General features: G+C 38.9%; 1 protein-coding gene across 6 annotated transcripts; it reads right to left on the bottom strand.

Moving 5' to 3' along the window:
- Positions 1–496: 496 nt before the first annotated feature.
- Positions 497–15,541, bottom strand: LOC115741188. 6 transcript variants are annotated; one of them, XM_048283334.1, is made up of 19 exons: positions 15,393–15,541; positions 14,574–14,911; positions 13,064–13,312; positions 11,031–11,221; positions 10,777–10,948; positions 9,149–9,286; positions 8,887–9,067; positions 7,984–8,129; positions 7,223–7,399; positions 6,892–7,002; positions 6,010–6,129; positions 5,754–5,910; positions 4,359–4,522; positions 4,131–4,217; positions 3,113–3,438; positions 2,679–2,751; positions 2,328–2,467; positions 1,176–1,446; positions 497–1,093 (listed from the first exon to the last, which is right to left on the bottom strand). In XM_048283334.1, exons 2-19 carry the CDS (start codon positions 14,862–14,864, stop codon positions 761–763), a joined length of 3,327 nt encoding a protein of 1,108 aa, XP_048139291.1. In that variant the 5' UTR covers positions 14,865–14,911; positions 15,393–15,541; the 3' UTR covers positions 497–760. The 6 variants fall into 6 exon arrangements, with proteins under 6 accessions (XP_048139291.1, XP_030530811.1, XP_048139294.1 ...); XM_030674951.2 differs by having other exon boundaries at positions 1,176–1,422; XM_048283337.1 differs by having other exon boundaries at positions 5,772–5,910.

The following is a 15,541-nucleotide window of genomic DNA, read 5'->3' as shown; positions in this document are numbered from 1 at the left end:
AATCTCTCTCTCTCTCTACCGTAGGCATTTGGGAGAAGCTGAAGCTGGTGGAGGCTGATACTAGACACTCAGACAGGTGTCTAAGTTTCTGACTCTCTCTCTCTCTCTCTCTCTCTCCACAGTCGGCATTTGGGAGAAGCTGAAGCTGGGGGAGGCTGATACTAAGACAGACAGGTGTCTAAGTTTCTGACTCTGTCTCTTCGTACTTCTCTATAAACAAGAGCAAGAAAATCAACTGATTGAGAAGCATTACTTGGTGGAGGGCCTTTGCGGTTCTTGAAATCAGGGCTCAAATTTGTCTCACCCAACCCACACCACATGCTAGCTATTAGCCTCGAAGTCTCTTCTGACTTGGTTGCCGATACCCCAAAGACAGTGCTTCAACATTTTCATTAACAAAAGCTAACAATGATCCCATCTTCGTTGACCTCTTCAACAGTATTATATAAGCAATAACTACACACAACATTTGGAGGAGTGCCACTAGGCAAAGTTTGAAGAATGATTTCTTTCTGTTGACACCAAAAGTTGAGCAATATCCCTCGCAAAAGGCACTTTCACACTCAGAATGGGGCTGAGCCCCAAATGTTTACAAAATTTTGCCTACAATCTGTATTACATCTCCTACTTTTTCACACAAGATATTACAACAAGAAGCAGCAAATTAAGAAGCAGCAAATTAAGCCTTGCCTTGCAAAATTCATGGTTATTCACATACCGTGAGAAGCTTTGAAGCTTACAGTTTTAGTTGACAATTTTCTTAGTGTCTGTGGGAATGCTTTCTCCTTTTTGTATGTGCTTCTCCTTTTTCCTTGCTTCTCTTCTGCAAGACATTCAACACCAATGAAAGAAACCCGACCACGGCCATGGCGTAGAAAACTCTGTAAGGAGCCAAGGCCAGACCAGAGAGAAAAGAATAACACCCAGCGAACTGGTAGATGTAGTACATTTTCATTTCCCCTCTGATGATGCTTGACGAGGGAAAAGAGAAGAAAGTCGAGTCAGGCTTCGGATTGCAAATACCATGAAGGATGACACAGATGCAAAGAACTGAGTCAAGCAACCATGGGAAACTCTGACCTGTCCCAACCCTCTGCATGAAAAGGTCAAAGCATTAACCAATATACAGGAGCATTATGGTGTTTTTAAAATCTTTAAAGGCATTGGGTATATACCTGCCACCAGGCTGCTAGAGATGGGACAAACATGAGTGCTGCCAGAAGATGTAACACCAACAAGCCATGCCGGTGATGGAAGAAGTCTAATTGCGTGTCTGCAAAACTTCTGGCTGATTCCAGACTACTAGAGTAGTTGTCTCCCAAAAGGGAATCCCTGGATTTGTGATCAGAATCAACAGAAAAATGGGAAGGCCTGTCACTGACATCCTTTTTATATTCTGAAAAATCCATCCTTCGTGTATGACTGCGAAACGAAGCCGTAAAAAAACTGTTACAGAAACAATGGAGCAACTCTTAGACTTGCCACAATGAGACAAAAAAAATGTATATAATGCTGCATTTCCTTGTAGACAATGTGTGTGAGCTGGAAGTAATCATAATCAGCATTATGCACTCCTCAGAGCTGTAGGGCGACTAAAAAGCCAATTATGGGACCATACTTACTTTCCTTGGTGACAACGCGACAGGCACTGCTGCACTTCCATACATGCAATAGCAAGCAGAACAACTGCTTTTTCCCTCTTTAAATAATAGAAAAGAAAACACACATGTTCAAGGACAGAAGTATCAGGCAATCATGCAACACTGGGCTGTCTTCATTAAAGAAAAGAAAGTCGCTCCTTATTTTTCGGATTACATAAATTTCATAGACTAGTTCTCAAGCCAGCCCCACATTGAAGTACACAATACCCTTGTTCATTAGCAAATATTATCTACTTGCACACTACACATTATGTTACTTCATGAATTGAACTGTGACAGGTCTTTCAGAGGAGACCTCAATGCGGTGTAATTATATTACTCTGCACACTGATATTCCACAAAGACAACGCTGAAAACTATGGATAAGAATGGCAAATGTTTCATAAATAGCTCCACTAGAGTAGCTGTTTATGAAATGTCATTACAAGGCAAGTTCTACCACGTGTACACAGAAGGGAATTCTTGCAATGATAATCTCTCTTAAGTGCAGTAATACTAATAGAGAACATTCCATAATTTCCATGAATATCTTACCACTTAGTCTCTTTGCTTTTGCTTTAGACTAACTAAATAAAAATGACTTATTGCAATATATCTAACAAATACTTGATTATAATTAAGTATCAAACCCAACATGTGAAGGATGTGTCAGAATGATTTACACACCTGCATAGAGCACCATGACAGCAGAAAGCATGAAGCAAAACAAGTATGAACAAGCCCAACGCTGGATGGACAAGGCATACGAAGGTACTCGCAACCGTTGCTATGACCAGGGATGAATTTGCAGCTACAAACCGAACCACCTATTTAACGAATACATGGAACTAAGTGAACCAGTAAAGTGATAAAATGACCACAAAAGTCCAAGGAAAAGCAGGAACCAGGCAAGAGGGGGAATGCTGGTGGTGCAAAATTATGGAATGAAAGCAAATTTTAACCTGCAGAACTCTTTCTAAGAATTGTTTGACATCTGATTCTGACTGGTATATTTCATTTAAGGGAAGTTAATATTACCTTTAATGAGAAGAAACCAGAAGAAAGATTAGTAAAGTGATGGAACAGCTCAACCCGCTCCCCCAATTGCCACCTGCAGTTTTACCTTCATTCAACATCTTCAACATCTTCAAATTAACAAAAGCCTCAAATAACACACGCAACACTGAACATCACATACATTACGTTCACTCTAATTCAAAAGAAATCTGGAGAGCTGAGAACAAATCACACCTAATTGCTATTTCTGGGGGGCTACCATCCTATGGCCCTGATAAGGCATGTCAACTTGCAAGCCACAACTCAATAAGATGAGCTGGAGCACCTGATGGCTGTTCTTTCTTCATTTTAACACAATATGTATAGCTACTCACTCTCAAAGATTCCAAAACATCCATTAACTTGAACATAAGAAGTAAATACCATCTCATCAAATGAACTAGATTATTACGAACCTTGTCTTGATGAAAATCTGCATGACAGCAGCCACATAGAAGACCAATTGGGAGATTGATACAAAGACGATCATGAAACCATTTGCAAGTAAATAGCAAAGAGTTGAGATGAGGATAAAGCTGATTGGAGGAACTGATTGGTCAATTAGCAGAGAGAGTAGCAAGGCAACCGAGATCGGCACAACAATCAGGGGCAAAGCTGGAAAAGGCATCCTCAAATTTGATTGAACTGCTCTCAGCATTGAAGGAATAGGTGAATTGAGATCCCAAGCATGTGCTTGACACATTAATGCGAAAAAGATAACAGCAAAACATAGAGCAATTATCTGCATTAAGAGAACCCAATCTAATGAGAATTTATCTGAGACTTATCTAATTGAAAGGAAACCATAGATCTTTAAGTCAACAGTTGAGTGAAAAAGAGAGTTCAAATAGAAATTGGGACAGGATGATTTATGTTTAAGATGAATTGTGCTACAACCTGGAATACCTACTTTACTAGTATATACTGGTTATTGCATTCACTGAGAGGTAGCCTTAGCATGGAAATTCACTGATATCAGATCAAGGGCAAGGTGATTCATCTCGGGGGCTCACCACAGAAACAAAAGGAAACAAAAAAATCAGCGCAAATTTAAAAACATACTCATAAAGAACAATTCATCTCAAAACACAAGAACTTACTAATCCTAGGTAGTGGCCAGATTGCCAGTCCACTTAAAAAAGCACATGTACATCAATGCATATTCTCATGAACCAGTCATCATTTATCAACCAACGAATTGAGAGGACCGACTGCAGCTAAAGAACAAGTCATCAAAAGCAAAATCTTTTGCCACATTCCTTATACAATTAAAGTCAGAAAAGCATTTTTAGTGCGACTCGAGCAAGGACAAAACACAGAAAGTAACATCGTTGGCCTACATATCCACTGGAAAATCCAAAAGGTTTCTGAAACATTGATCTGATTGATGCTTATATAACTTGACTACAACACGGAGTCTTTTAGAACCATCACCTGTGAACTGTACAGAAGTAAAAACCTGCTGGCAGCTGCGGTAAATGAGATGGTAATGCTGCTTTTGTATGAACAGTGAGGATCCACCTGCAACAATGAGTAATGAATCCCCAGAAAACCTTCAGTGCATAAAAAGGAAAGAATAGTATTTTCTGTAGAGTAGCTAGTTACATTTCCAAAGCAACTCTCAAGCAATTGCAGCATATTAGCATGAGACCACCAACATACCAGCAGCAGAATAATGGTTTTATCAGATTCTTGAGTTGAACTCCAAAGCGCTGGTGCGGAATCCACAGCAATTGTCTGAACATAAAAGTTTGGAATGACATGAAGTCCTGCCGTAACATCCCAAGCAAGTGCTACAGGGGGGAAGCAGCGCAATTTGCAAAGTCCTGCAATAACAGGAAACGAATACCCCAGCTGAAAAACGAAAAACTCCAAGTGCTAAATCAACATCAATGGAATAAAAGCGTCATTGTACTCAATAGCCATCATTCACACCAAAAAAGTTATATATAATTTTACAGTTTTCCCATCTAAGCCCAAAAAGAAGCATCTGGAGGTTGCAGATAATAGCTCTTGGATGACATTAACACTTCCATGACTCGTACCAACATATTTCACCAAGAAAGCAGGAAGAATCATGATGGCATGATTCCCAGGAATATATGGGAATCTGGTGATATTCCTCTACTAGAAAGGACCAAATATTTTGGAGAATTTCAAGATGCACTGGAAGAGAATACACTCTACAGCTAATATATAGTATGACTCCATTGTAAACACAAACGCTCAACAACAAATTGCTGCACCTTATTAGAGAAATCTATCTTTTTGCTGATTCATAGTTTGAAAGCAAAATATCAGTTGTGATGTAAGGAATTGCTAAGAAACATATGGGCGCAATTGGATAAATTTAGATTGATGAATGCAATCTCAAATAATCTCCCCAACAAATCTATGGAGCATCCAAAAGTTCTTAGAGATTCATGAAAGCGAAGTATGATTTCTATGGCAGAGTCTAGATGTTAATACTATACCATTTTCTAGTTGTCCTAATGTATGTTTATTATTGAAGGCTAGTAAAAATTCCAAAATAAACACACAATAAAACCTACTTCGGAAATGTAATAACTTACAAAGCGCTAAGTTGATGAAAGAGATAACTGAGGCTCCAAACCAGAGTAGACATTATTAGGAAGTCATAACAGTAACATCAACTGATACAACATCAATGCGCCCCCTCCCAAAAAACAAAAAATCAGTATTTGAGCTGGCTTTAGTCTATCATTCTATATTAAGACAAAAATCTGGTTCCATGTTTATTTGTTAAAAAATAAAACTAAAGGGGCAATCTAAACTTGAATCGTATTTTTCCAGTAAAATCAATTGGTACAGTAACCGAAAGATATTTGAACATCATGTTCATCAACATAGTAAAGCAGAACATTTTTTGGAAACCTCCATTTAGTAAACAATGTGGCTCAGCTCAAGATTTCTAGCACTGCATGGCACCAGAATATGTGGTCATGAGGTTGCTGTGCATGCAGGTGGTAAAAATAATTAAAAAAATAATAATAAATAGTAAAATGGTATTAGAAATTAAAAGGGAAGGAAACATACTGCTATTTTCAGTATCACCGGCCTCTTCAACTGGAAGCCCAGAGTCTTTTATGCCACAACCAACAGTTTTCAAAGATAATGTAGCAGGCAAAAGGCCTAAGCTAATTCCAAAGGACAGATTAAAAGCAATAGGATGATCCTCCTTCAAGAATATGTCCTGCTTAACAAGTGCAACAGTCAAAGGTCAGTCATCAGAATGAACAAAATCAAACCATTTAAAAAGTTCTTAGCATTTTCTATCACTAAAAGAAACAACCTTATGAGAATAGCTAGAGGAAAACAACATGAGAGGAGAGAACTCCTTTTGCCCTTCCTCTGGATTAAAGAACTGTCCAACTGCCATGGAAGCTGCTGGAGGAGGTCTGCCCGAGATGCTCTGAATAGTGGAAGTCATGCATAAATCTCAATTTTTCAAAGAACTATTACAGCATAAGGCGAAAAAGCATTCATATGGTGAGAAATGCTCAATCCCTGTAGACAAGCATGCACTCACTTACAGATGATCAAATCCTCCAAAGTTCTACATTTCTACCCTAGTGCAGGTTATAATTCCAATAAGAACAAACGCGCAACAATATTTTTTTCCCTTGGAGGTAGCTTATGCTTGAATGTGTCTTGCCCTTCATTTAATGAGTTTTCTGGACAAAGTTTAACGAGAAAGAGTATGCTTTTATTTAATAATGTCACTGATAAAGGTAGTCACTGGTCCACCAAAGCCATACGGTATCTAGAAATACTCTAATCGGTATTACACTTCCCAAGAAGCTCATCACTGAGATGAGAAATTGAGCTAGAATTTACTTTAAAATGACAAAAACATTCTTCCATGACAGCCTAGAAGTAACCTTTTCTAGCTCCTTTTATCCAAACTTATATTGAAATATCTTACCTATAAGTTCTGAATATATATTGTATATAATATTCATTGTTAACTTCACAAAACTATGATGGTTGGTATTCTGAGACATAATTAATGTGGTACAACAATAGAGCAGCACAGTTTGCAGTCCAAACAGTATCCATATGAGAAAACTTGAGAAGACAAAGATAATAAGGAATAACATTAAGCCATAAATGAGCTAAGGCATTGATGCGTTTGAAGGAAGATTCTATAGGAAAAGTAGAAGAGAAGCGATACCGGACGAGGTGCAACAGAAATAGTTAGAAATCTGAAACCGTGCATATCCTTGGGACCCAACATAAAGACAGCAGATGGAGGTGGTTGCTCAGTCTGACCACCTGGTTCAATCTGATAGAAGAAACAATTCATACCAGAGTTAAAGTTCATCTCGAAACACCTAGCATCTTGGACCTCTATGTCAGATTTCTAACTTGACCTCCCAATCTATCATCTAAGGTTCTCATTCCTATTTATAACATAGGCTCAGTATTGACTGGGAGTGTAGAAGAACAACATCACAGTTTATATTCCAACGCGTAACCTGACATGAATAGATGGAGATGATTACCTGCCTTGGTGCAGGCCCTGATGGAATATGCACCATTTTTGAAGTCACCTCTTGTACTCTTTTATCCACAGGAAAGTTCGATGGTAACTTTCCCCTTTCAGTCCAAAGATGAAGTCTAACGCCAGAACAGGGAGCAAGGTTTGTGACTAGTATGAAATGGTTTCTCCCATCAGATCCCTACAGATGAAAAAACTTTATTCTGCTTTATCTGAAAAGTGCAAAATCTAGTCATGACAGTCACCCGACATGCTAAGCCAACAAATCATTAGGCTGCAACCCTACGACAGTCATCCAACATGTGATAAATCTAAGAGTCATCCAACTCAGTTACGTCCATAAAGAGGCAAGAACCAATGAAGGTCATTTTGGCATGCCACACAGTTCTTCCACTATTTAACTTATAAGTAAAGAGAAATTCACTATGAGGCACTAAGGGTTGCCAACCCATGTACGAAAGGAGCCAAAAAATAAAAAGATCTCAGTGCCAGATGTCACGGCACTGCTATGTGCATGTCATGTCATTACAAAACTTCCACTTGGACAGATAACTTTTCTATCAAAACTTTGGCATACCATGTGTGCAACATAAACAAGTTACTGATTTTGGGAAGTGACACTCACTACTAAAATTAGCATTAATCCAGTGGAACCGAAAGTGACCTCAAAGCTAAATGGCTATCGTTGTTATCTTCCCAAATTTTATTCATGTAGAAGTTCAAAGATGACAATGCAAACTGTGGGTAAACAAGGGTTAAGCTAACCAGTTTTTGAATGTCCAACCATCGTCTTCTCCCATCCATTGCTAAAACTGTAACTGTTTTCGTTTGAATGTATAGGTCCCTTTCAAGGCCATCATTACTCCATTGAACATTGGCTGGACATTCAGGTAACATGTGACCTTGAGATCCTGCAATGAAGACACATAATACGATAAAGCTGTACCAAGACAACCCATTCATACAAATAAAAAATAAAACTAACAAAAGGAGATGAAGATGTGGCCTCCAATAAAAGGGCTGTAGACTTCTTGACTTAATAACTGTCATGAAATAATCCAGTAAAACCTCCAATATCCACCACATAAATAAGAGAATGCAAAAACCCACAGGTTTCTTTGAGAACATTTCACAGCTAAAGTACGATATATCCCATACCTAATGCCAATGTGCCAAATAGTAATCAAATATACTTTACAGACCAAAACAGATCAAGATTATTTGAGGATACAGAGTCAAAAGTAGATTGCTCTAATATATCTCCGGTTAATGCAATGTGCCAAATACTAATCGCACATACACAAACAAATTAAGAATAGCCAAGGATGAAGAGTCAAAACCAGATTTCTCTTTAAACGTTCCATTTTCAGTTCTTCTATTTAAGAAGAAACAAAAGCAAAGGTCAATGTATGTAGGGTATCACACTTCTGGATATTCTAACGATTTCTAATAGCACATTCGTTGCAAGATCAAAACAAGTTCAAGAGTAATGTAACTCTTTAAAACAATTATCGGATTACAAACAGAATCAACTCTTCTTAGAACTTTCCTATTAAAGTCTAATCATCTCCCCAGTTTCTCGAGGCAATTAAACCTGAAACGCACAGAGATTTTACTCACAAATTAAAAAAGAGGAGTAATTTAAGATAGGGGCTTTAGCAGCCTAACCTCTTTCACCCATAGTGGGAAAAAGACTTGACTGCGTAGATTTTTGCGATTGCTTCATCTGATTAAAACTTTGCGCTATGCCACTCCGCAGCATTTTTGTGAATATTGCTAGTCGTTTACGAGTATCATCATAAGGCTGACCCGTTTTTGAGTCTATCAAGCTGAGGAGGGTGTGTGATACCTAAATAGCAGCAGATGTTCTCAGAAGTGTATGATACATATCAAAATGGATTTCCAATTTTCCAAAGAAAATTGCACTCACTTGTACAACTAATTGATTGCACCACAGAATAACCTGATGTTCCATTGATAGCCACACATTTTTCATGCTTGTACTAGTGATCATAAAGCCATGAGCGCTTGGAACAATACCTTCAAGTGATTCTAACTTTGAGCGAACCTGGAAAAGCAAAAAAGAGGATAAGCAGAATATCATCATTAAAGAACTGAAAATTGGGTGAACCATCAATTACATATACAATTATGAAGCATGTCAAAGAGTGTATCGTGTACCCGTGCACGCAATTGCACAAGGTCATGAAGGATTGTGTGTGACTTTGTGCATGGATATGTACATCATAACAAAACACGCACTCTACAAACAGAAATCTAGAAAAACATGTAGTAAACCATCAGCAAAAGTTGATCCTCCCAACATTTTAGCTGAGCTTCTGTCCTATGAGCGGACTTAAATATGAAAAATTGTAAACATTACTCTTTAAAGTGCGAAATGTAGAGTGTCATCTAAGTTTTTACTTTTTTGCAGTGAACTCATAAATATGACAGATTTCCATCTTACAACTTCGCAACATTAGCTTCTATAAAACCCACACCAAAAGCTAAAATCCATGATTAAAGCCAAAAATCACATCCAAAATTGTAAGTCATCCAAGTAGGTGAAAAACTCTTTGATGCACCCCGTGCATCTCGGCCCTAGGACATAGAAGCCAGAGACACATATTGTGCGATGTACCCCACAATCTAAGGGACGAGATGCACTCAAAGTAATGTACACAGTGCACCTAATAACTGCTGAAAGCATCTATGTAGTAAGCCCACAGATTATCGTTCAAAGGGAAGTAGACTACTCAAGACATCTAGGTTGCCACTCTGACTCCCTGCTTTACCATCCATTTCCTAAAAAGCAAGTAAAACAAGTCTTGAGTATCCTTCCACGATGAGTTAAAATAGAAGAAATTCCTGCCCATACTGCACTTCAGATGCAAATTCTTGACCCTAGTGACAGTAAAGGTTGAAGACAATTGCTTACCAAAAAGAAAATTTTGTAGAGAATTTGCTTTAGTGTCTGGACCCAAGCAGGATGAAGGCAAGGATACTCTTAAGCCCCTCTTTGTATTCCTATCACCAGTCCTAAACAAAATGTCCGTGAAAATTTTAATCTTACCTCACATCTTTGACATCTCGGGAAAATATTAAAACCTCTATATCTTCCCCTCCCCCTTGGAAATCTACTATTATATTACTGAGAACTGCCTGAAGATGGTTTAACTGCCCCATGCCAAAATTAGAAACAGCCCTAGAAAAAGTGCCACGCCACAGTCAGGCAAGAAGTTTCTATTCCCAAGAAGATTATATTTCACTTCCCACTTGATTAAATGACGTCCATATAAATTGTAATTACATTCATATTGCATCCCCAATTGTAGCATGCATTGAAGAAGGGATAACTTAGTTCTCCCAAGTGGTCAATGTCATGAACGATGAAATAACTTGCACAAACAATACATTCTTATTTTACACATACAACATATTTCTACTGAATAAAATACCAATTTTATTTTTCTTAAGGCCTCCACGTAATTGAAATATCGACCAAGGAATGCAATTGAAACCAAAGCAAGCAACGGCAGATCTGTGATGAAGAAATACCTGATAATCATTAATTCCACCAGTAATAGAGACTACGACAACTTTAGATAGTGCAGGATCAGACACCTGATGCCCGGCTTGATTGGTTCGCACCTCATAACCTTTTCTCCACTCTTCATTTACTCGGGCAAAATAGTGCCCCAGTGATGGCTGCAATGCTAATGGAGGAGACCTACACAACACATTTCATCAAGGACAAATAGATACAAAGGAATGTAGAAATGAGCTAGCACATTAACGGCAACAGAGCTCACTGATGTGGACTGGAAAGCGTTAAAACAGTTTCAACAGCTGATTTCCTGAGATGTGGGTGAACAATAGCTGCTCTAGCTACAAAACCACCCATGGAATGGCCAACCAATATGACACTTTTTGGCAAACTCCCAGAGGTTGCAGCACCTTCCCTTGCACGAGCATCCCGAGACTCTTTGTATTGATCCAATATCTGCAACATTAATGGTGGAGAAGTTAACAATGATATATCAACTGTTATTAAGCCACGAAATCATTATGAATGACTCTTCCTCCTCCTCATCCTTCTGTCACTGCTGCTATCCTATTATCACTTTAATTGCCACTCCAATAACTAATACTGCTATAAGAAAACTGTTGTATAATCAACATGCACGTCATTAATCAATTTCCCTATGGCCTGATGGCCTTGTGAGCACTCTCTCAAAACCCAGGTCTGGGGTTCTAAAGTTGGTAGGGAGAGAAAAAAAACACGCATGTCATTAGTATAAGAGAGCCATCTGAGGACTGCAAGGCCATTAAAATCAAATGTTGACTCCATAGCCTAGTATAACAAGGAGCATTGAATTCAGAACATCAATGGTTTTAAACAGGAGATTCTACAGCAAGCTCAGTAAGTTGGCTTAAGTAGAGCAAAGATATTGATCAGCTAATACAGCTATGGAATTATGACAACATGCATGTATTTAAGCTTCCTTTTGGAGCACTCTTTTTAGTGTTGAAATTCATCATGATTGCTTTCTCAGAAGCTTATCTTGAAACTCAAACCTTCAATTTGAGCAAGCTACCAAAATTGGCATTACAAACTTTGAAGGCGTGATGTTGGGTTAATCATATTTAGTAAGAGGCAGAGACAGATGGATAGACAGAGATAAAATGGAATCTGTGAGAAATGTATATTTTCCTCAGAAGTTCTAGAATTGAATCAAGGGCTTCCAACCAAAGCAACGTTTACCAACTACGAAAAGTAGCAGCCCTAAACACAAACGTCGGGACCCCTTTCCTATGCTCGATAAAAGGAATGAGAGAAGCTCCAATAGAAAAATATTGGTTACGAATTCGGGTGGAGCACGTAACTCTTTTTTATTCCTAGAAATGTCTCCAAGCTAGACAAGATAGTCATCCAGCTTCATAAGGCATATATAGAATCGGTTCTAACATAAAGTAAGAGCCTAATTTACCATCTCGAGACTATTTATATCATTCTACTATCTGCAACAATAGTTAATAATCATCATTTGATGATCTTAATTTAAAAAACTATCCAACATCCTCTTCTCAGTGCGACCATTATTTCCAAATGATAACGTCCAATAGCCTAACTAATTCTTAGACATCCTCCTGTCACTCCTGCTACTACTACTCATCCTCCTATGATCCTGTTGTTGCTGGCCGCTCCTCCTCCTTCTCCTCTCACTTATTATGTTCCAGATTCTATTTTTAAACCTATGGCAGCAGTGTCATCAATGTCAACATGCATGTTGCCAGGATAAGAGAGCGTCCAAAGGTCAACTATAAGGCGAGCAAAGACGACACAGTAGCCCGAAGTTTACTATGAGCAATAGAGTCAGAACACAATTGACTTATAACAAGAAATTCTTCAGAAAGTGCATTGAGTCAGAATCAAGTCAGGCAGAGGGAGAGGTGCCATTAAAAGCTTCTGAACAAAATCACAGTTCCTACTATGTGTTTAAGCAAAGTTCTATTTCGGAGTTGATATTTCACCAGGATAACAAGGCAATGAAAACATTTTAAGTTTAAAAGTTTGCATTATTAAAAGTAGCACGATATAGTTCCAAAGCTATTTGAGCTACTGATGAGCTTCATGATATGCAAAGAGAACTGGCGATCAAAGAAAAGTAAAAAACCTAACTGACAGTTCTACACTTTAACACAAGCACACGAAAAAATTTCTTGAGCCATTTCAAGACACCCTATTCTTCTGCGCCATGAATAGCAATTTAAATATCATCATTCCTGTGTAGTCAAGCCTTTCATATTACGAAAAAAGATGGAAAAGTAGCAAACTAGATACCCTGTGAATGGCATATACAACATATTCAGCGTGTTCTTCAAGTATTCGACCATCCATTGCAGAATGTTCACCTTCAAGATCCACAGCGAACCAATCCAACCGACGTGAATATTGACTGGGTAACTGCAAGCCTGCTACATCCATCTCCAGTCCTCCTTCTTCAGGAGTTAGGGAAGCTTCCTGGTAAAAGGTACGCTCAAGAGGGCCTCCTTGATATGCCCTATCGGATTCTGCTCCCAGAGATCGCACCTGAAATGGAGGGTAAATAACAGATTCTTAAGCCTCAGACTCTCAGCGTATCCAAAAGATTGAGTCACCGATGAATTACTGAATCACAATAAGAAAATCAAATGTACGTGAACTGCTAAAAGCCAAGAGCCATTTTCCCCCCTTGCCAGCGAACACTTTGTAGTGGATAACAACCTTAAAATTGCATGCAAAATAAATTGAGAGTGCTCAAGAGCCAACGCCCATTCACCCAGCAGATATAGACAGGTACTCATATTCCTACAGTGGCAAAATAATCAGAGCATAGATTCTTGGCTTAACTATTTCAAGCAAATTAACTCCAATTCAATAGCATTAAACTTGGCTCCACAATTTGTTTATAGGTCCCCTAACCTAAACAACTCAGAAAGTTATAACCTCAGAAAACTGTAACATCTCAAAATACTTCCACTTCAGCAAATTGAATTCATGCCTCTTGTTAGATACGAAAAGTGCAACACTTTCCTTCTAGATGGTATGAGTAGAAACTTATAAGAAAACAAGATGAATGTCGCCAACAATCCTCTACTATGAGAGGGAATCCATTTGGCAAGGCTTGAAACCAGGGGAAAAACTACAATTTTCGAAGTAGTTGGAATTCATAAATCACCTTCCAGACATTCCTGTCGAAACATGTAAGAATATCCAGAACTTATCCATAGGAAATGAACAATAAACTCAAATCTAAGGATAATATTGCCGAAGAATAAACCAGAAGCAAACTGACAAACATGCCCGACATATGGAGTCAGGGAGGGAGTCATGCACACAAGGGATCCTGCATAAAAAAGATTTTGCAACATAGGACTGTATATAGTGACAACTCACTGACGGCATTGGAACTATTGTTGTATGTGTACTTGCCATGGGAGGGAGGACGGAAGTTGGATCATTTGGTAATTGCAAATTGGCAAACCCTAAATCAATGCTATATGATTTGTCACAGCAAGGAACAACTGAATCACAAGTAAGAGCCTGAATTCCCTTTTCTAGCCTCTGTCAAGAATTTGATCTTGCCAGTCGACTAGCCAATGAATTTCTTAGCCCAGCAACTCATAGCTTCCCTCTCAGCTATAGCTACTAGAAGCATACACTATGCCCGAATTATATTCATTATTGCTACCTTAAACATTTATCAAAAACATAACAGTAAATACTAAAATGCATGCGGTAGTGGCGGCATTTGGGGAGGGAAGCAAGGTACTAGTAAACTCAAGCTGAACAATACTCAGAAATGGCTTGCCTGTTTGTAGCTACCGCCATTGCCTGGAATGAAAAGAACCGGCACGCCATTGAGCTTCTTGAGGTGATCTGCGAAATCAATCTTCTTCCACCCTTCATGATACAGATACAGCCCGTACTTCCCCGACGAGACATTTTGTGGTGACGAGATTGGGATATACGTTGGGTACATATATGTCATATCACATCCATTAGACACAGGTTTCACCAAACCATAAAAACCAAGAATTGCAACCAGTATGGCCAAAATGACCAGAGTCAGCACCCTGCACCTATCTTTCAGATCTTTCATTGCTTTCTCTTGGCATTATCCTTCCAGGTCCACCATAAAGACTAACCCTTCACAAAATAATAATCACTAAATGAAGTTACATTACTAGCTAACCGGCAATTTCAAAGACGCAATCCACCTAAAATATAAGCAGATCACTGCTGATTTCTTGCAAAATCAGAAACATCAGACAAAAAACACCATCCTACCATCGTCAGTTGAGTTAGAGTACGATAATGGTCGAAAGAGTAAGTAAGCCATCACAACAATCTACACAAGAACGAAGCCACGGAAGCAATCAATAAAACTTGTGCGACACGGCGCGAAAGCCTACATGCATAAGCACGAATACGCAGCTGAGCAAGCTCACGTCCGAAGCACAAGAGCTCAAAAACAGGGTTTCGAGATCCAAAACTCTGAGGAAACAGAGAGATCTGAACAGCAAAATTTTACAAGTTTCAAATCGAAGCTGAGGCCAAATCGACACCACCGAGCGACGAGAATTGGAGGAAGAAGGTGTAGTTTTGAGAATACGGAGCAGAAGTGCACCTGACGCGCCGACGCCGCCGGAAAACTTCCCCTGAAGAACGGCGATGGTCGTAATGCGCGCTGCTCGAGGGGCTGAGATGGCGAATCTGCCACGGTGAGGACTACGGAATGAACTGAGGAGATTGGCTGGTGAAAAAAATGGAAATACG

The sequence above is a fragment of the Rhodamnia argentea genome, chromosome 8 (assembly GCF_020921035.1).
Source record: "Rhodamnia argentea isolate NSW1041297 chromosome 8, ASM2092103v1, whole genome shotgun sequence".
Lineage (NCBI taxonomy): Eukaryota > Viridiplantae > Streptophyta > Magnoliopsida > Myrtales > Myrtaceae > Rhodamnia > Rhodamnia argentea.
The sequence above is the reverse complement of the archived record's forward strand: the minus strand, read 5'-3'. Positions and strand labels throughout refer to the sequence as shown.

Bases quoted from the DNA above. Each gene is read 5' to 3' on its own strand.
- LOC115741188 (XM_048283334.1), bottom strand. From the start codon at position 14,864: ATGAAAGATCTGAAAGATAGGTGCAGGGTGCTGACTCTGGTCATTTTG. The intron at 11,222-13,063 runs GTATCTAGTTTG...TTAATGTTGCAG, and splicing joins TTGTATATGCCATTCACAGG to ATATTGGATCAATACAAAGA. The intron at 7,400-7,983 runs GTTAGCTTAACC...TTTCATCTGTAG, and splicing joins GGTTGGACATTCAAAAACTG to GGATCTGATGGGAGAAACCA.